The sequence below is a fragment of the Macaca mulatta genome, chromosome 4 (genome assembly GCF_049350105.2).
Source record: "Macaca mulatta isolate MMU2019108-1 chromosome 4, T2T-MMU8v2.0, whole genome shotgun sequence".
In the NCBI taxonomy this organism is placed as follows: Eukaryota; Metazoa; Chordata; class Mammalia; order Primates; family Cercopithecidae; genus Macaca; species Macaca mulatta.
In genome coordinates, this window is record NC_133409.1 from 147,742,407 (window position 1) to 147,757,089 (window position 14,683).

General features: G+C 56.6%; 1 protein-coding gene across 4 annotated transcripts in view; it reads right to left on the reverse strand.

The window, feature by feature from the left end:
* Window positions 1-984: 984 nt before the first annotated feature.
* PACSIN1 (protein kinase C and casein kinase substrate in neurons 1) overlaps window positions 985-14,683 on the reverse strand; it is a 69,714-nt gene continuing 56,015 nt past the window's right edge. For all 4 annotated transcript variants that reach the window (XM_001116508.5, XM_028847659.2, XM_015136167.3 and 1 more), the window contains 9 exons: window positions 10,595-10,720; window positions 9,488-9,644; window positions 8,095-8,330; window positions 7,112-7,267; window positions 6,783-6,958; window positions 6,260-6,380; window positions 6,036-6,163; window positions 4,873-5,060; window positions 985-4,334 (listed from right to left, as the gene is read on the reverse strand). In XM_001116508.5, coding sequence (XP_001116508.3) covers window positions 4,225-4,334; window positions 4,873-5,060; window positions 6,036-6,163; window positions 6,260-6,380; window positions 6,783-6,958; window positions 7,112-7,267; window positions 8,095-8,330; window positions 9,488-9,644; window positions 10,595-10,657 — 1,335 coding nt within the window. In that variant the 5' untranslated portion in view covers window positions 10,658-10,720 and the 3' untranslated portion in view covers window positions 985-4,224. The remainder of the gene's footprint in view (window positions 4,335-4,872; window positions 5,061-6,035; window positions 6,164-6,259; window positions 6,381-6,782; window positions 6,959-7,111; window positions 7,268-8,094; window positions 8,331-9,487; window positions 9,645-10,594; window positions 10,721-14,683) is intronic.

Here is a 14,683-nt window from a genome sequence, read left to right on the forward strand (position 1 = left end):
TATTTGAAGATTTCTCTGTTTGGCTAAAACCGGGCTTCACATGGAGGTAGGTTTGGAGGAGTAAGGAAGATGGGGTGGCTGATAGATTCAATCTCCATCTCAACCTTTTTCCCTGCCTGGCACACCCTGAGGCTGGGGCACGGGGTGTCAGGGAGGGGCTGGGGTATATTTGCCCTGAGTAATGGGCTTGTGTGATGGCCCTGCCAGGCTGCCAGGGCCAGAGGACCCTGAGAGAGACATCTCACCCGACTGGGGAAGCTGAGACCCGGGTGAGGGTGGGAACACAGTGAGCTGATGGCAGAACTGGGACTGGCCCTTGGACTCCTGCGCTGCCCCAGAAGAGATCCCCAGAGGCTGGGGTGCAGGGGGAGTCAGGGAGCCGGAGCAAGAGCTGGGCCTGGGGCTGGAAGAACAGCCGAGAACCCAGAGCTCTGGTCCTGCCTATGCCCCTGAGAAATTCTCCCCAAGGAGCCCTCCCACGGGTCCCACACAGAAATGCCTTCAGAGCCAGGTTGGGTGCAGGAAGGTGTGGCACGGCCCAATGTCACCACACAGGGAGCTTGGCACTGAAGTTGTGGACAACCAGGAACCATGGGCCTCAGCGGTCACTTTTAGAATTCTGCTTTAAAAAGCAAAACCTATTTGAGAGCTTCATTCACTCTTAATCCATGAGTGTGGAAACCTGAACGCCCCAGCTCTCCTGGTCAGGGCCTGTCACCAGGCACCCGGAACCTGAATGGGCCAGAGCTCCAGGAGCCTCCAGTATCACCCTCCCCAGTCCAGACAAGACCCAGGCCCCTGCAGGATGAAGGGACCAGGCCTCAGTGGCCCAGTCTATGGATGGTCGGCCAGGACAGCACCCAGCCCTGCTCAGGCACCACCCCTGCCCTCCTGCATCCCAACCACAAACAGCTCTCAGAGGGCTCAGAAACCCCCAGGACTGAAGAAGGCGCACAAGACTCAACATGACAATGCGCAGCCAGGTTGACACAGTTCTGGATTTTATCCACAGTCATACAATCACAACTGATATATATATATATTTGTATTTATATACCTTTAAATTACACAATCATGTACAAAACAGGTGCATTGCTGAGACCACAGCACTTCTCGGAGTTTCACAAGTGTCGGAACTAATGGGGTCAGGAAGCCTAGGGCGGCAGACGGCGGGTGGTGGGGCAGCCCCGGTTCCTTACAGAACCAGGCCGCAGAATGGTGGTTAACTCGGGACAAAACACATTACTCGCCAAGCCCCGCCAGGGCGGGCCCGTGCAGCATCGAGGATGCGGGCAGGGGCTACAGGAGGAGGCCGTGGGCATGGCAAGGGGCGCGGCACCCACCCTGGGTGTTGAGTGCCCTGACACCAGCACTGGCAGGTAGGGTTGGGCCCTGGAGCTCAAGGGGACTTCCAGGTAGGAGACCCTCCTGCTCTGGAGCCCTGAGGAGCCTGGGGACTGAGAGAGTGGTCCCAAACAGGGCCCTGGAGGTGGCTGCTCAGGATGGAGGGGGTTTCGAGTCCCTGTCCTGGAGTGGGCAGCTGGAGTGCTAAGAGGGACAGGGTGGAGTCCAGCTGGGGCTGCAGCCCCTCCGCAGGTGCTGGGAAGCTGCTGGCACAGAGAGGGGGAGCCCAGGCCCCAAGATGCAGATCGCCAGCTTCCCACCTTTCCAAGGTAAGTGATGAGGGACAGACGCCCCTACCCCAGCTCCTGCCTGGGGAAAGGCTGGACTTCTGCGCTGGAGCTGGGAGGACTGCAGGCTTCCAAAAGCTTGCTTCAGGCGCTGAGGAGCCCAGGACACATCTCAGGCTTCCAAAAGCTTGCTTCAGGCGCTGAGGAGCCCAGGACACATCTCAGGCTTCCAAAAGCTTGCTTCAGGCGCTGAGGAGCCCAGGACACATCTCAGGCTTCCAAAAGCTTGCTTCAGGCGCTGAGGAGCCCAGGACACATCTCAGGCTTCCAAAAGCTTGCTTCAGGCGCTGAGGAGCCCAGGACACATCTCAGGCTTCCAAAAGCTTGCTTCAGGCTCTGAGGAGCCCAGGACACATCTCAGGCTTCCAAAAGCTTGCTTCAGGCTCTGAGGAGCCCAGGACACATCTCAGGCTTCCAAAAGCTTGCTTCAGGCTCTGAGGAGCCCAGGACACATCTCAGGCTTCCAAAAGCTTGCTTCAGGCTCTGAGGAGCCCAGGACACATCTCAGGCTTCCAAAAGCTTGCTTCAGGCGCTGAGGAGCCCAGGACACATCTCAGGCTTCCAAAAGCTTGCTTCAGGCGCTGAGGAGCCCAGGACACATCTCAGGCTTCCAAAAGTTTGCTTCAGGTGCTGAGGAGGCTCATCTTGGCTTCAGGCTCATCTCAGGCTGCAGCCAAGGCCCAGAGACCAGACAGTGATAAGGAAGGGGGTGCTGGCAGCAGGAAGGAGGTCTGCCTGTCCCTGGGATGCCATTGCCCCTGGCCCTGAGGGAGGCCTGCCCCAGCTCAGGCCCCTGCCAGAGTGTCAGGACCCTCCGTGCCCACACGGAGAAGGTCAGAACCTTGAGGCTGGGCTCTACTACCTCCTAACAGTGGGCTGTTGGGAGAAGCAGCAAGAGCAAAGGAGGACTGAGGGGGAACAGGGCTGGGCTGGCTCTCTCTCTTTACCTGGAGGCCCAGGAGGCCAGGTGTGCAGGAGGAAGGAGGGCATCTGCGGTCCAGAGGCCTAGAAGTGGCATCCACCGTAAGCAAGTCTCACCTGGTGCTGCAGGACTTCTCAGCTCCTTGCTCCAGAGGTCCCCAAGAGACTTTTCTTCCAGCTCCCCTCCCTCATGGGGTTTTGTCCAACCCTGGTCTGCTTCCCAAGCCCCCGTACCCTCTCGTGCGGGAGAGGCTGGTACCTAGCACTCCGGCACTACTGCTCACCAACCAGCAGCTGGGCCCTTTGCTTCCACCCACCCCCGAAGGTCCTTTCACTCTGACCCAGGCTTGGAGAGATGGAAGGGCTGCCAGCAGGGGGAATGTTGTTCCGGGGACTGTGGGGACAAGGAAGAAATACATGATGTGACTATCTTCCTCTTGAGGGCCAGGGTTCCTCCTTTCTGCCAAACTCAGCTGCAGGTTCTCCCCTGATGTCTCAGGCTGGAGGCACCCAAGGGGCCCTTGCAGGCTCCCCAGGCAGGTCAGAGAAGAGGAGAGATGGTTAGGCCAAGAGCTTTGCAGGTACAAGGCTTGGCCTCATGGAGGCTGATGTGGAACCCAGTGATTTTATGGTTTTTGGATGGACATGGGGGGAGCGTGGGGGGCCAGGGGGACAAGATGACCTCCTCCCCAGCAAATAGGAGGAGGCTGCTACTGTTGCTGGCTTTGCCATCAGTTTGGGGGTCCCCACCCTAGGCCAGGGGACTTATGAGAAGGGACAGGTCCTCTGCAAGTTGCTGAGGGGGTTTGGATCTGCTGAAGAGCCGATGCTCAAAGTGCTGATGGCTGGAAAGAAGGGCCTGGGTAACAGGGTCTTGGTCCCTCAGATGGGCCTGGGGCTGGGAGGGCTGGCACAACCCGGGCTGAGAGCCTGCATGCCCTTCATTCACCCTCCTGTACCCCAGTGACACCATGACTTCCTCCAGCTCACCCCTCTTTCATGTCTGGGGGACCCCTGGGAACCTCCAGCGGGGAGGAGGGTGACTGTTCCTCCTCCAGTCCCACTGGGCCCAAGGGACGCAGCTAGGAGTAGAGGATGCTCCCCAGGGTAGAGTGGAAGACTAAAGATGGGGAAGCCTCCCTCCCTGGGGTCTGGAGAGGAGGCCTTTGAGGGCAGGGTGGTGGAGGAAGGGAAGCAGGGCAGGGGAGGAAGAAAAGGTTAGGAAACCAGGCCAGGGAATGGGGCAGGTGCCGGCAGCCTGGAGTGGAGTGGGACAGAAGGAGTGAGGCAGGGTGGAAGGGTCAGGAGACATCTCTCAGGGCTCAGGAGTCTCTTTGGTGGAACCTAAAGAGCAGATGTTGTGATGTTGGGCTAAGTCCTAAGCCTGTTACCTACCCTGGGACCATCATCCCAAGCCCCAGCACCGCAGCCTCCAGGTGGCCCTGCAAATGCTCTGTCTCTGTATACTTTGTTTTGTTCTGTTTTGACTTTTAAAAAAATAAAAGCTTGATCGGAAAATATGTCTGGAACTCTATGGCGAGGGGAAGGAGACGAGAGTGGGAGGGGAGGGGAGGCAGTGGGGAGGAGTGAGGGGAGTATGGAGGGAGGGCCTCTAGATAGCCTCCACGTAGTTGGCAGGGTAGAGGCCCAGCTGCCCGCTGTCCAGCCGCCCACGGCACCAGCCCTGTTCATCCTCCTCGCCCAGCTTCGTGAGTTCGTCTCCTAGGGAAAAGAACACGGGGCGGGGCGGGGGGGAGGGCTCAGAGAGAAGGCTGCCCCTCCCTCAACACACCAGTTGCAAAGGGAGCCCTCCAATACCCCCTCCCGGTTACTGCACTGGGTCTTAGATTCTTAGGCCCTGCCCCTGGAGACCAGCCCCAGTTCCATGCCAACATTCACATGCCACCCTTGGCATAGGGGTCCTGGCCTACTTCAGCCACTCACCTAATCTGGGTGTCGGGTCCGCCCCCAAAATCAGACCTCGCATCCACCCTATTCTCAGGTTCTGACTCCGCCCCTGGCACCAACCAATCTAAATCTTGCTCCCACTCCCATCCTGGGCCCAGGTCACGCCCACAACCCAGGCCACGCCCCATTTAGTTCCCTGCAAATCCTCGTAACCCGTCTTCAAATCCTGTCTCTGCCCCACCGCATACCCAGTCCAGGCCCAAGCCTCTCTTTCAGGCACCGCCCCTGCCCCACCACACACCCAATCCAGGCCCAAGCCTCGCTCAGGCACTGTCCCGCCCAGCCGCCCTACCGGCCTTAAAGCTGAGCTCATCCTGCTCCTGGCCGTCATAGTCGTAGAGTGCCCGCACGCGCACTCCCTTGGAGTCGTCCTCAAAGGGGTTGGCACCCCCGTTGGCCTCACTGCCCCCAAAGGGGTTTCCACTCTCGTCGTCTGACCACTCGGTGGCGTAGGGTTGGCCTCTGTCGTAGCTGCTAACACTGAGACGCGGAGGGAGGACCCAGCTTCAATGTCTCCCCGCACCACACCCCGAGGGCTAACCACTCCTAATCAGAGCTCTGACCCTGAATTCTACCAAGTCTAGAGCAAGGATTAGCCACATAGGAGGGGTGACCCTCATGAGCTCTTTAAACAGATGTTTAAATGCAGGGCCATTTGCATTATTATTCAGCCCAAGAGGGAGAGGGCATTTAAGGGGACCCCAGGGCAAGTCTGAGTCTTCATCCGGGAGGAGGAGTACCACCTAATGATTAAGAGCAAGGATCCTGGAGTCAGACCTCCTGGGCATCATATCTGGCTCTGAGGTTTATTAACTAGCAATGTGACCTTGGGCAAGTCACTTAACCTCTCTGGGTTTCAGTTTCTCCATCTGTAAAACGGGAATATTTACGCACTTGAACCGCGCCACACACAGCAGGTGCTCTAGAAGGATCCGCTACCACTATCTTTTAGAGAGGAGGCTTGGTTCCTATTATCTAGACCAGGGATCCCTAATCCTGGGGCTGCAGACAGTCCGTGGCCTGTTAGGAACCAGGCAGCGCAGCAGGAGGTGAGTGACAGGCAAGGGAGCATTATCGCCCGAGTTCCACCTCCTGTTAGATCAGCCGCGCCGTTAGATTCTCGTAAGAGCGCAAACCCCTATCGTGAACTGCACATTCGAGGGATCCAGGTTGCACGTTCCTTATGATAATCTAATGCCTGATGATCTGAGGTGGAACAGTTTCATCCCAAAACCACCCCGCTCCCATCGGTGGAAAAATTGTCTTCCACAAAACTGGTCCCTGGTCCCAAAAAGATTGGGGACCGCTGCTTTAGAGTGATGAACTACCACTCTCCTTTAGAGAGGAGACATAGTTGCTATGATCTAGATCATTTCTTGTCTTCTGAAGCACAACTCAGCTGCCCCAGAGTGTGGGTCCCTCTTGGCCCCAGGAAGCTCCACAGGAGGCACTCACCTGCCTCGGTCCCCAGCCTGGGATGTGGACTCTACTGCCCCAGTGGCATTGGTCAGCGCCACTCCCTCTGCCTTCTTGGACTGTTTCTCCTTCTTGGTGGTGGTGTGAGGGAGGTCTGGGTTCCACTCCTGGTGGGGCCAGTGGAGCAGTCAGGCTGGGGGACTATGCCCTGAGGCACCTTTCAGCCTCTTCAGGCTCCCCTTCCCATCCCCACATATCCTCACCTCAAACTGGGGCCAGTTCATGGGCATGCCGGGGCCACTGGTGCTGCGGAACCATCTGAGGTCTTCCTGGGCGTCAGCCCCCCGGATGGCCTGCTCCAGCTCACGATACACATGGATGTAGCTGTGCTCAGGGAAATGGGGGAGGTGGAGGGCACAGATTCACCATGGCCCCTTCTCATCCTTGGTGAGGGGCCGGAGTCCACTCAGGGAAGCAGGGTGCTGGGCATGCTGCCCAGCCAGGAATCATGTGGGCTTTGCAAGAAGCAGCTCCGGGCATGCTCAGTGAACTCCCTTCTCCCTCCCACCTTAGCCATTCACCCATCACCCTGCATGTATTTCTAGAGTACGCAGTGTGCGTCATCTTGCACCCAACAGCCGCTGTGTTTGAAGCCTCATCCCTCTTGACCCCTGCAGCTCTGCCTCCCCTTCCCGTCACTATGATGTAGGGCTGGGATGCCCTGCATGCCAGTCACACCAACTGCTGGCTGTGCCTGTGCCCTCGGTGCTTGCCATGCCCAGGTACCTGCTGTTCTCAGCCAGGTTGAGGTGCCGTTTGATATCCAGCAGCACCTCCTTGAGGAAGACCAGCCGCTTTTCCTCGAATTGCTGGCACTGCTCAAACACCTGCTCCATGTTCTCCATGTACTGGGGTGTGGTCTTGCCCACGTCTTCCAGCACTTTCTCGTACTTCTCCTGTGTCTGTGGGCACCAGAATGGAGAGAGGGTGACACCTAACCAGGCCTGCAGCTCCCAGCCACCATCCTTTGCAAGGGGACCCCCAGACCCCCTGCTGCCATCCCGGCCCGGCCAGCACCTTCTGCACATCCTGCTGCCATCCCCGCCCGCCAGCACCTTCTGCACATCCTGCTTGCACTTGTCCACTTTGTCCTGCAGCTTCTTTTGTTGCTCAGGTGTGACCGATTGCTCTGTCTTGCTGTTCATCTCCCGTGTCATGGCCAGCTTCTCCTCTTTGCAAGCCAAATGGTAGGCCTTCTTGGCTGCCTCCAGCTGTGGGAGGGGGGAATAGGGAGTAGGGTTTTCATCTGTGACCAGCAGCAAACATGGTCATCCATCAACTCCTCCCCTGCCCACTCCCTGGGAGCTGTGAGCCCACACTCTTTTTTTTTTTTTTTTTTTGAGACAGAGTCTCGCTCTGTCGCCCAAGCTGGAGTGCAGTGGCCGGATCTCAGCTCACTGCAGCTCCGCCTTCCGGGTTCCCGCCATTCTCCTGCCTCAGCCTCCCGAGTAGCTGGGACTACAGGCGCCTGCCACCTCGCCCGGCTAGTTTTTTGTATTTTTTAGTAGAGATGGGGTTTCACCGTGTTAGCCAGGATGGTCTCGATCTCCTGACCTCGTGATCCACCCATCTCGGCCTCCCAAAGTGCTGGGATTACAGGCTTGAGCCACCGCGCCCGGCCGAGCCCACACTCTTAAGAGCCAGAAAGGATGCAAGCCCTGGCTCCAGATGTTCAGGAGCAGCACTCCTCCATTTGTGGCTTTGTCTCTGCTTAGCACTGCCTGCTCCCCTGCAGATACCCTCCTGTCAGACAGTGCAGTGCCCACCCCATCTGGGGAGCCAGGGGCCAATGTGCCCGTCTGCGCTGCTGGTATCTTTCCTGGGGACAGTGCCCTCTTGCCCATGGGTTTCCTTACCCAGTGGGCACTGCCCACCCATCTGTGAATATTTCTTCCTGGAAGGCAGTGCTGCTCCCCTGTGGGCACAATCCCGGAGGGCAGTGCCCAGCCCACCCATCCATAGATGCCCTCCTTGGGATCAGCACCCTCTGATCAGACGGGCCCACCCCACCCCACCCGTGGCAGCACCCACTGAGCACCTCTTTCATCTTCTTGGCCCAAGGCTTCTGGGCCTTGCGGAAGCCATCTTCAGCCTCCTTTGTCTCCTTGAAGCCACCCATGATCTGCTTGTGATAGGCGTCCTTCTGCCAGTTCTTCACCTTCTCCAGGTCCTCATTCAGCAGGTTGTTCTTCACCTCCTGGTGCAGCTCGCTCACCTTGTCTGCCTCCGTCATTATGGCACCCCAGGCCCGCTCCAGGCTGCCATACTGTGGGCCTGAGGGAGTGGCAATAGGTCACAGGAACCTCACTGCCCCCTGCCCAGAGGCCCCCCTCACACCTCCCTTCTCTGAGGCTTTCCCCTTCCTGCCATAGCAACAGAAATGCCCTCCTCTGCTCTACATGGCCCCATCCTCTAGGGCCCACATCAACCACTATCTCCAGGAAGCCTTCCCTGACTGCTCTACCCAACTGCCACGGCCTGCAGCCCTTGCTGCATTCTTCTCACAGTATCTGCAGCTGTACCTCCCTCCTCTTTATCTCTCCCGTCAACGTGTGAGCCCCACAGAGTGGGGTCAGAGGGGGGCAGCCTGGACCCTGTGAGTTCTGACAAGCCCAGCACAGCGCCAAGCACACAGTAGGTGCTCTAGGAATGTTAGCTGAAGCTTGTGACAGATGCCAGGAGGCCACTGGGGACCAGTCATTCCACATTGACTTGTTGTTTGTGTACTGGCACCAGCTCTGTGCAGGGCACTGTGCTAGGTGGTGCAGGCCCAGCCCCTGCTCTCATGGGGTTTAGAGTATACTGCAAGAGAATAACACGAACAAGTATATGTAAACCGCAACTTGAAACTGTTCTAGATTAAAGGAACCTGAAGACACGATGCATAGAGGCAATGTGCGACTGCGCTAGATCCTGGACTAGCAAGCACAATTGTTATGGTAAATCTGTGTATGAGTTGTATTCATGTCCCAAATTTGGTAGTTGAACTCTGGTTACATAAGCAAATGCTCTTGTTCTTAGGAGATAATGAAGAATTTAGGGGTAAACGGATAATGACTCCAGCTTACTCTCAAAAGGTTCGGAACATATGCGTATCAATAAACAGTCGGTGAGAAAACAAACGTGGGGCCAGTGAGTCTGGGGGAAGGGTGTGTAGGAATTCTCTGTGCTACTGTTGCAGCTTTCACACAAAGTTTGAATTATTTCAAGATAAAAAGTGTTTTGCTTTTTTTTTAATCCAACCTAAAGTTGTACAAAATACAGATGAACAGGTAAGCCTGGTTTGATCTAGGAGGGAACAGAGCCTGAAAAGGTCCTATGGCTGGTAGATGCAGGGCATGGTGCATGCAAGTATCCAGGGCTCCCAGGACCCAGACCGAGGGGGCGGGTGATGGCCTGGGGGCGCGCAGGATGTGAGCCTGGGGGAGCACCTTTCTCGATGAGCTGGCGCCAACGCTTAGCCCAGTCCGTGAGCTGCTGCCCGTAGGCCTTCTCGATCTTGGCGCGCTCCTGCACGCAGTTCATCAGGTCGTTGCATAGACGGTGGCCGTCATCGATGCGCTTCACGGTCCGCTTGTAGTTCCCCACCTGGCGGCCAAGCAGCGAGCACCACTCCCGCGGGTTCCTAGCGTCCCCTGCCCCGCCCGCCGCAACCAGCACGGCCACGCCCACTGTCTCCCGCCCCGCCGTCCCGCCCACGGCCTCCGGTCCCGCCCCCGCCCCCAGCCCCGCTGCCCAGCCGCAACGCAGCAGGGAAACTGACTTTCGGAGGCTCCAGCACCCTGCGTCAGGCCCCACCGTCTACACGCACCCTCACCCCAATTTAAACATGATTTCCTCGCTGCCACAAAATGCAGAAGGATTTTTAGAATTTGGACTTGGGCTGGAATGAATTATTCATTTTGTTTTTGCGAGTTAAATCTATTATATTTATATAGAGTCATATAAGCGTTGAGTTGAGCTGCAGCTTCTTGACATAATATTATGTTTTGTAGACATCTCATTAAACGCTTATTAATTTAGGTTTGGCAGTTTTCGTCTTGGGTTTCAGGAGCCAATAGCAATTTTTTTCCTCCAGGTCTCAAATATTTCCGAAGGCTCTGAAAATGCTGGCTTCTGGCCGCGCCTGAAGGGGCCCCGTGGGGCTCTGGGAGCTCACTCCCTCTCTCTGTGTCCAGCGCTCCACCCCTGCCCACCTCAGCATCGGGGGCGAGCGAGGGAAACAGAAACAGCTGGGAAAGGCTGTGCTGTACCTGCCTGATGGAAGTGCCAGAGTCACAAAGGGCCTGTTCCCACATTGTGAAATGCCACAGGCTCTCTCTGGGGGCAGCTGTGGGGAGAGAGGGGCTCCTGACTCAGTGGGCAGTGCTCTTGGGCCACTTCATGGCTACCGCTGCCTGTTGGACACCCAGGGCTTTGGAGGGGCCTGGGGGACTGGGGAGTGGGGCCTGAGGTCATGGGGTGAGTAATAGGGGAGCCTGGCCTCCAAACAGCCAGGCTGTCTGGTCCCCAGAACCTGGAGATCATGAGAGCCTCACCTCCCAGAAGCTGTCGGTGGTCTCCTCTGGAGCCAGTGAGGCCTCATCGTAGGAGCCGGACATGGTGTAGCCGCAGGGGGATGGACAAGTGCGGAGCTGCGGTTAGCAGGCTCAGCTGCTCATGCACTGGGAGGGCAGGAGAGAGATCCATGGAGATGAGAGAAGGGCCTTCCACCCTTTGCCCCATTCCAGTCCTGGGTCCCCAACCCGATGGGATAGGGGCTCCATGGGAGGAGGCTTGCATTAGGATGTCAGCTTCCTGTCCAGAAACTAGCTCACCAGACCTAGGGTAACCCTAAGAGTCGCCCTGTAGCACCCTCATGCCCAACTCCCCATCCCTCCTCCTTCCCCCTCCCTCGAATCCATCCTCTAGCTCCAGTATGAGCACCGCCACTCAGAAGCCAGCCCCAGCCCCAGCCCCCAGAGCTGGTTCTGTCTCCTGAACTGTTGGAGCCCAGGCTCAGCGCCTCCTCAGTTATCTGAGCCCCGGGACCCTGTAAATGCCCTTCTGGCTGCCCTTGCTGCCAACCTCAGCAGCCCCCATTAGCTCCTTACAAATCTCCTGGGAATCCCAATGTGTGGCGTCCTGGCCCACAGGTCACACCACCGAGATCTCACAGGTCACACCACGGAGATCTATGGGAGCATCTGGGGTGGCTGTGTCTGCCCTGGATCTGTCAGCAGGCATCACGGTTATCCAATCTAGGCCGTGCGCTGCCCCAGGGCCAAGGTGGGTACTCCCCTCCTCCCCTCCCCAGCCAGCCCTCGCTGTTACCCCAGGCAAGAATGGCTCAGTAGTCAGGAGCCAGGACTCAAGAGGGCCAGGGGCCTGGTTTTCAAAGAGGCAGCAGAGTCCAGGCTGGGCCTGGCCCGGCTGTGAGCTGCCAGCCGCTAGCTGGATCCAGGCACCAGGGGACACCTTCTTGCTTCTGCACTGCAGTCCCAGGACTATGAACCCTGATAGTGTGGATGCTCAGGGAGGGCTGGCCTCTGCAAGATTCAGCCCAACCTGGGGGTCCAGGGAACCCCCAGCCGTTACCAGCAGCTGGCTCTCAGGCTCAGGGCAGGGGCAATAACATGTAAGAATGGTTGGCTGAGGATGTCCCTTCCCCTAGGGTTCCCCATCTGTCCAGGGCCTGGGGCTCTTTCCCAGTAATAACCCCGTATTGCCTCTTGCACCCCTCAGGCATCTAAACATATTTTGTTCCCTCCCTTTTAGAAGAACCACAGACAGACTTTCCCATAAACTCGCGCACAGTGGGGGTGGGTGAGAGGGAGGATGGCTGGATTTCATCAAGGGACAAAGAAATGAGTCTGAATTTTTCTTTTCTTAACTTGGCACTTTTCACTCATAAAGCAGTACTTGCTTCATAAGGAACATTTTAAATTTAGATACAGAGAAGTAAAAAGCAGGGATGTTTAAGGAAGCATGGTCAGCCAGGTGAGCTAGGTATCCCTGGGGCCACAGTCCCTTCTAGAACCCTTAATGTCACACAGAACTCTGCCCCGACCCCTGGTAATGCATAGCTGCCAGGGGGCTGGTGGGGGGTGGGCAGGAGTTGGGTGGAGGGTACAGGCATTCCCTTGTGGGAACAAAGGTAGAACCTGAGCCATTTGTCTCTCACCCACGGTAATGGGAAAGTAACTTAATACCATATAATTGTCATTGATACAATTATGGGGTACACACCCTTCACCCAGCAATACCACTTCTAGGAATTTACTTCCAGTCAGTCAGCCAGATGATGCACAAGATTATTTACTACAGTACTGCTTGTAAACGCAAAAGGCTAGAAACAGCCCAAATACCCGTCCACAGAGGGCCGGGTCAGTAAGGTATGGTGCAGGGCTGTCTAGGAAGCTCTGTTCCTGAATGGAACCTTCCCCAGACCACATCACTAAAGCAAAAAGAGCAAGGTGTTGACCCGTGTGGCTGGGGAAAATACATAGGTAGGGAGTGTTTTGGGAGGACCACAAGAGAAACTGGTGATGGCGACCGTCTTCAGGGAATGGGGTGGCCAGGGTACGCAGGGGGAGGGAAACTTTTCTCTGTAGGTCCTTTCGTGCCCTTTTAATTTTGCCTCATGTGCATGAATTTTTTAATGTGCCTCGTGTGTATATTTTTGAAACCCTCCGGCCTGTGTTGGGGGAGAGCTGAGGGAGCTGGGAACCAGGATGGAGGGTGCTGTCAGCATGGAGGGAAGGGACAGTGCAGCTGAGACCTGGTATGTCAGGCCAAAATGCCCGACGGCTGAGACCACTCTCCACCTTGTGCAGAACAGGCCAGGCTCAGGGCTCTTGGAACTTGCTGGGGTCCACCCTTGGTGTTGGCAGGTAATGTGTCTCTCCAGCTTCCAGCTGAGGGAGCATGCGTAGTGGAAACAGCTCCAACCTCGGGGTCCCTGCTCTGCTACCAACCTGCTGTGCGGCCATGGGCAATTCGCAGGCCTTTCTGGGCCTTGCTGGGAAATGAGGATGATATGACTGACTTAAGGATTAGATGAGGTGGTTAGTGTCCAGCCCATGGCAGACTCCAGGCCCTCCCAACTCCAGCCTCAGTTCTGACCCACAAAGGGGTGGGCTCAGGAACAAGAGCCAGGAGACAGTGTGTGAACCCCCCATCATGTGACTAGACACACGTTCCCACCCCGCCTCTGCCTCTTCCAAACTAGCCTCACACCCCCACCCTGGGGGCAGGCAGGAGGCTCAACTCGGGACAAATGCCATGTCCTTCTTGAAGGGCAGTCGGTACCTGCTGTCACTAAAAAGGCTGCATCTCTCACCGTCAGAAAGGGATGTGGCTGGCACCTGGCACTCCCTGTGGGCAAACTCGACATGCTCTTAACCTTCCTCAACCTTTCAAAGGGGCACGAGGCCCATCTGCCTTCTCTCACCAGTGGCTATGAGGCTAACTCAGCCCTGAAGACCCTTTAGTGTCTCAATAAATGACAGCTGGCATTGATTGGGCACGTACCATTCACATGTCGAATCTACCTCCTGTAATCCTCACCACAATCTGACCAGGCAGATTCTGCTGTCACCCCACACTGTGGCTGAGAATCCAGGGACTCAGGGATGTAACAGGGACAGAGCTTGTCCAGGTACCAAGGGGAGAAGTGAGCCCAGGGCATCACAGCATCCATCCCTGCGTGATCTTATGATTTAAGGCTGTCACAGCAATGACGGTGGCCAGCAGGCAGTGAGGGCTGAATGTCCCACACACGGTGCACAGCACTGCGTGTGGGAGCTCAATGAATAGACAATGGCCATGTGACATGGGAACTGCTGTTATACTGAGCAGCGAGGTAACCTGCCAGAGGTTGCTAATTGTGATGATTAATTTCAGGGGTCAGCTTGATGGGATTAGGGGATACCTGGAGAGCTGGTGAAGCATTATTTCTGGGTATGCCTGTGAGGGTGTTTTGGAAAGAGGATGGCATTGCAATCAGTGGACTGAGGAAGGAAGATCTGCCCTCATGCAGTGTGGGCGGGCACCACCCAGTCGGCTGAGGGCCCAGAGAGAAGGAAGAGGCAGAGGAAAGGTGAGTTCTGACTCTCTTCTGGAGCTGACACGCTCCTCCTGCCCGTGGACATCAGATCTCCAGGTTCTGTGGCCTTTGGACTCAGGGACTTTGCATGAGCAGCCCCTGAGGTCCTCAGGCCTTTGGCCGCAGATTGAGAGTTACCCCACTGGCCCCCCGGTTCTCAGGACTTTGGACTTGGAGCCATGGTACTGGCTCATCTGGCTCAGCAGCTCACAGACGGCGTAACATGGGACTTCTTCACACTCATGTGAGTCAGCTCCCCTACCAAATCCCCTCTCATCCATCCTTTTCTACCTACCTATCTATCCATCTATCTTCCATCCATCCATCCACCCACCCATCCATCCAACTGGTTCTGTCTCTCTGGGGAGCCTAATACACACAGCTAGGGAAAGGTGCAACTGGGATTTGAGCCCAGCGTCCAGATCCAGAGCGCACACTCCTGACCACCATACTATCATTACATAGAGAGGTGTTGACATTAACATTGGCTATCACTAGCTAGCGTTTACCGAGTGCCTACTGTGTGCTAGGTACTGCTCTA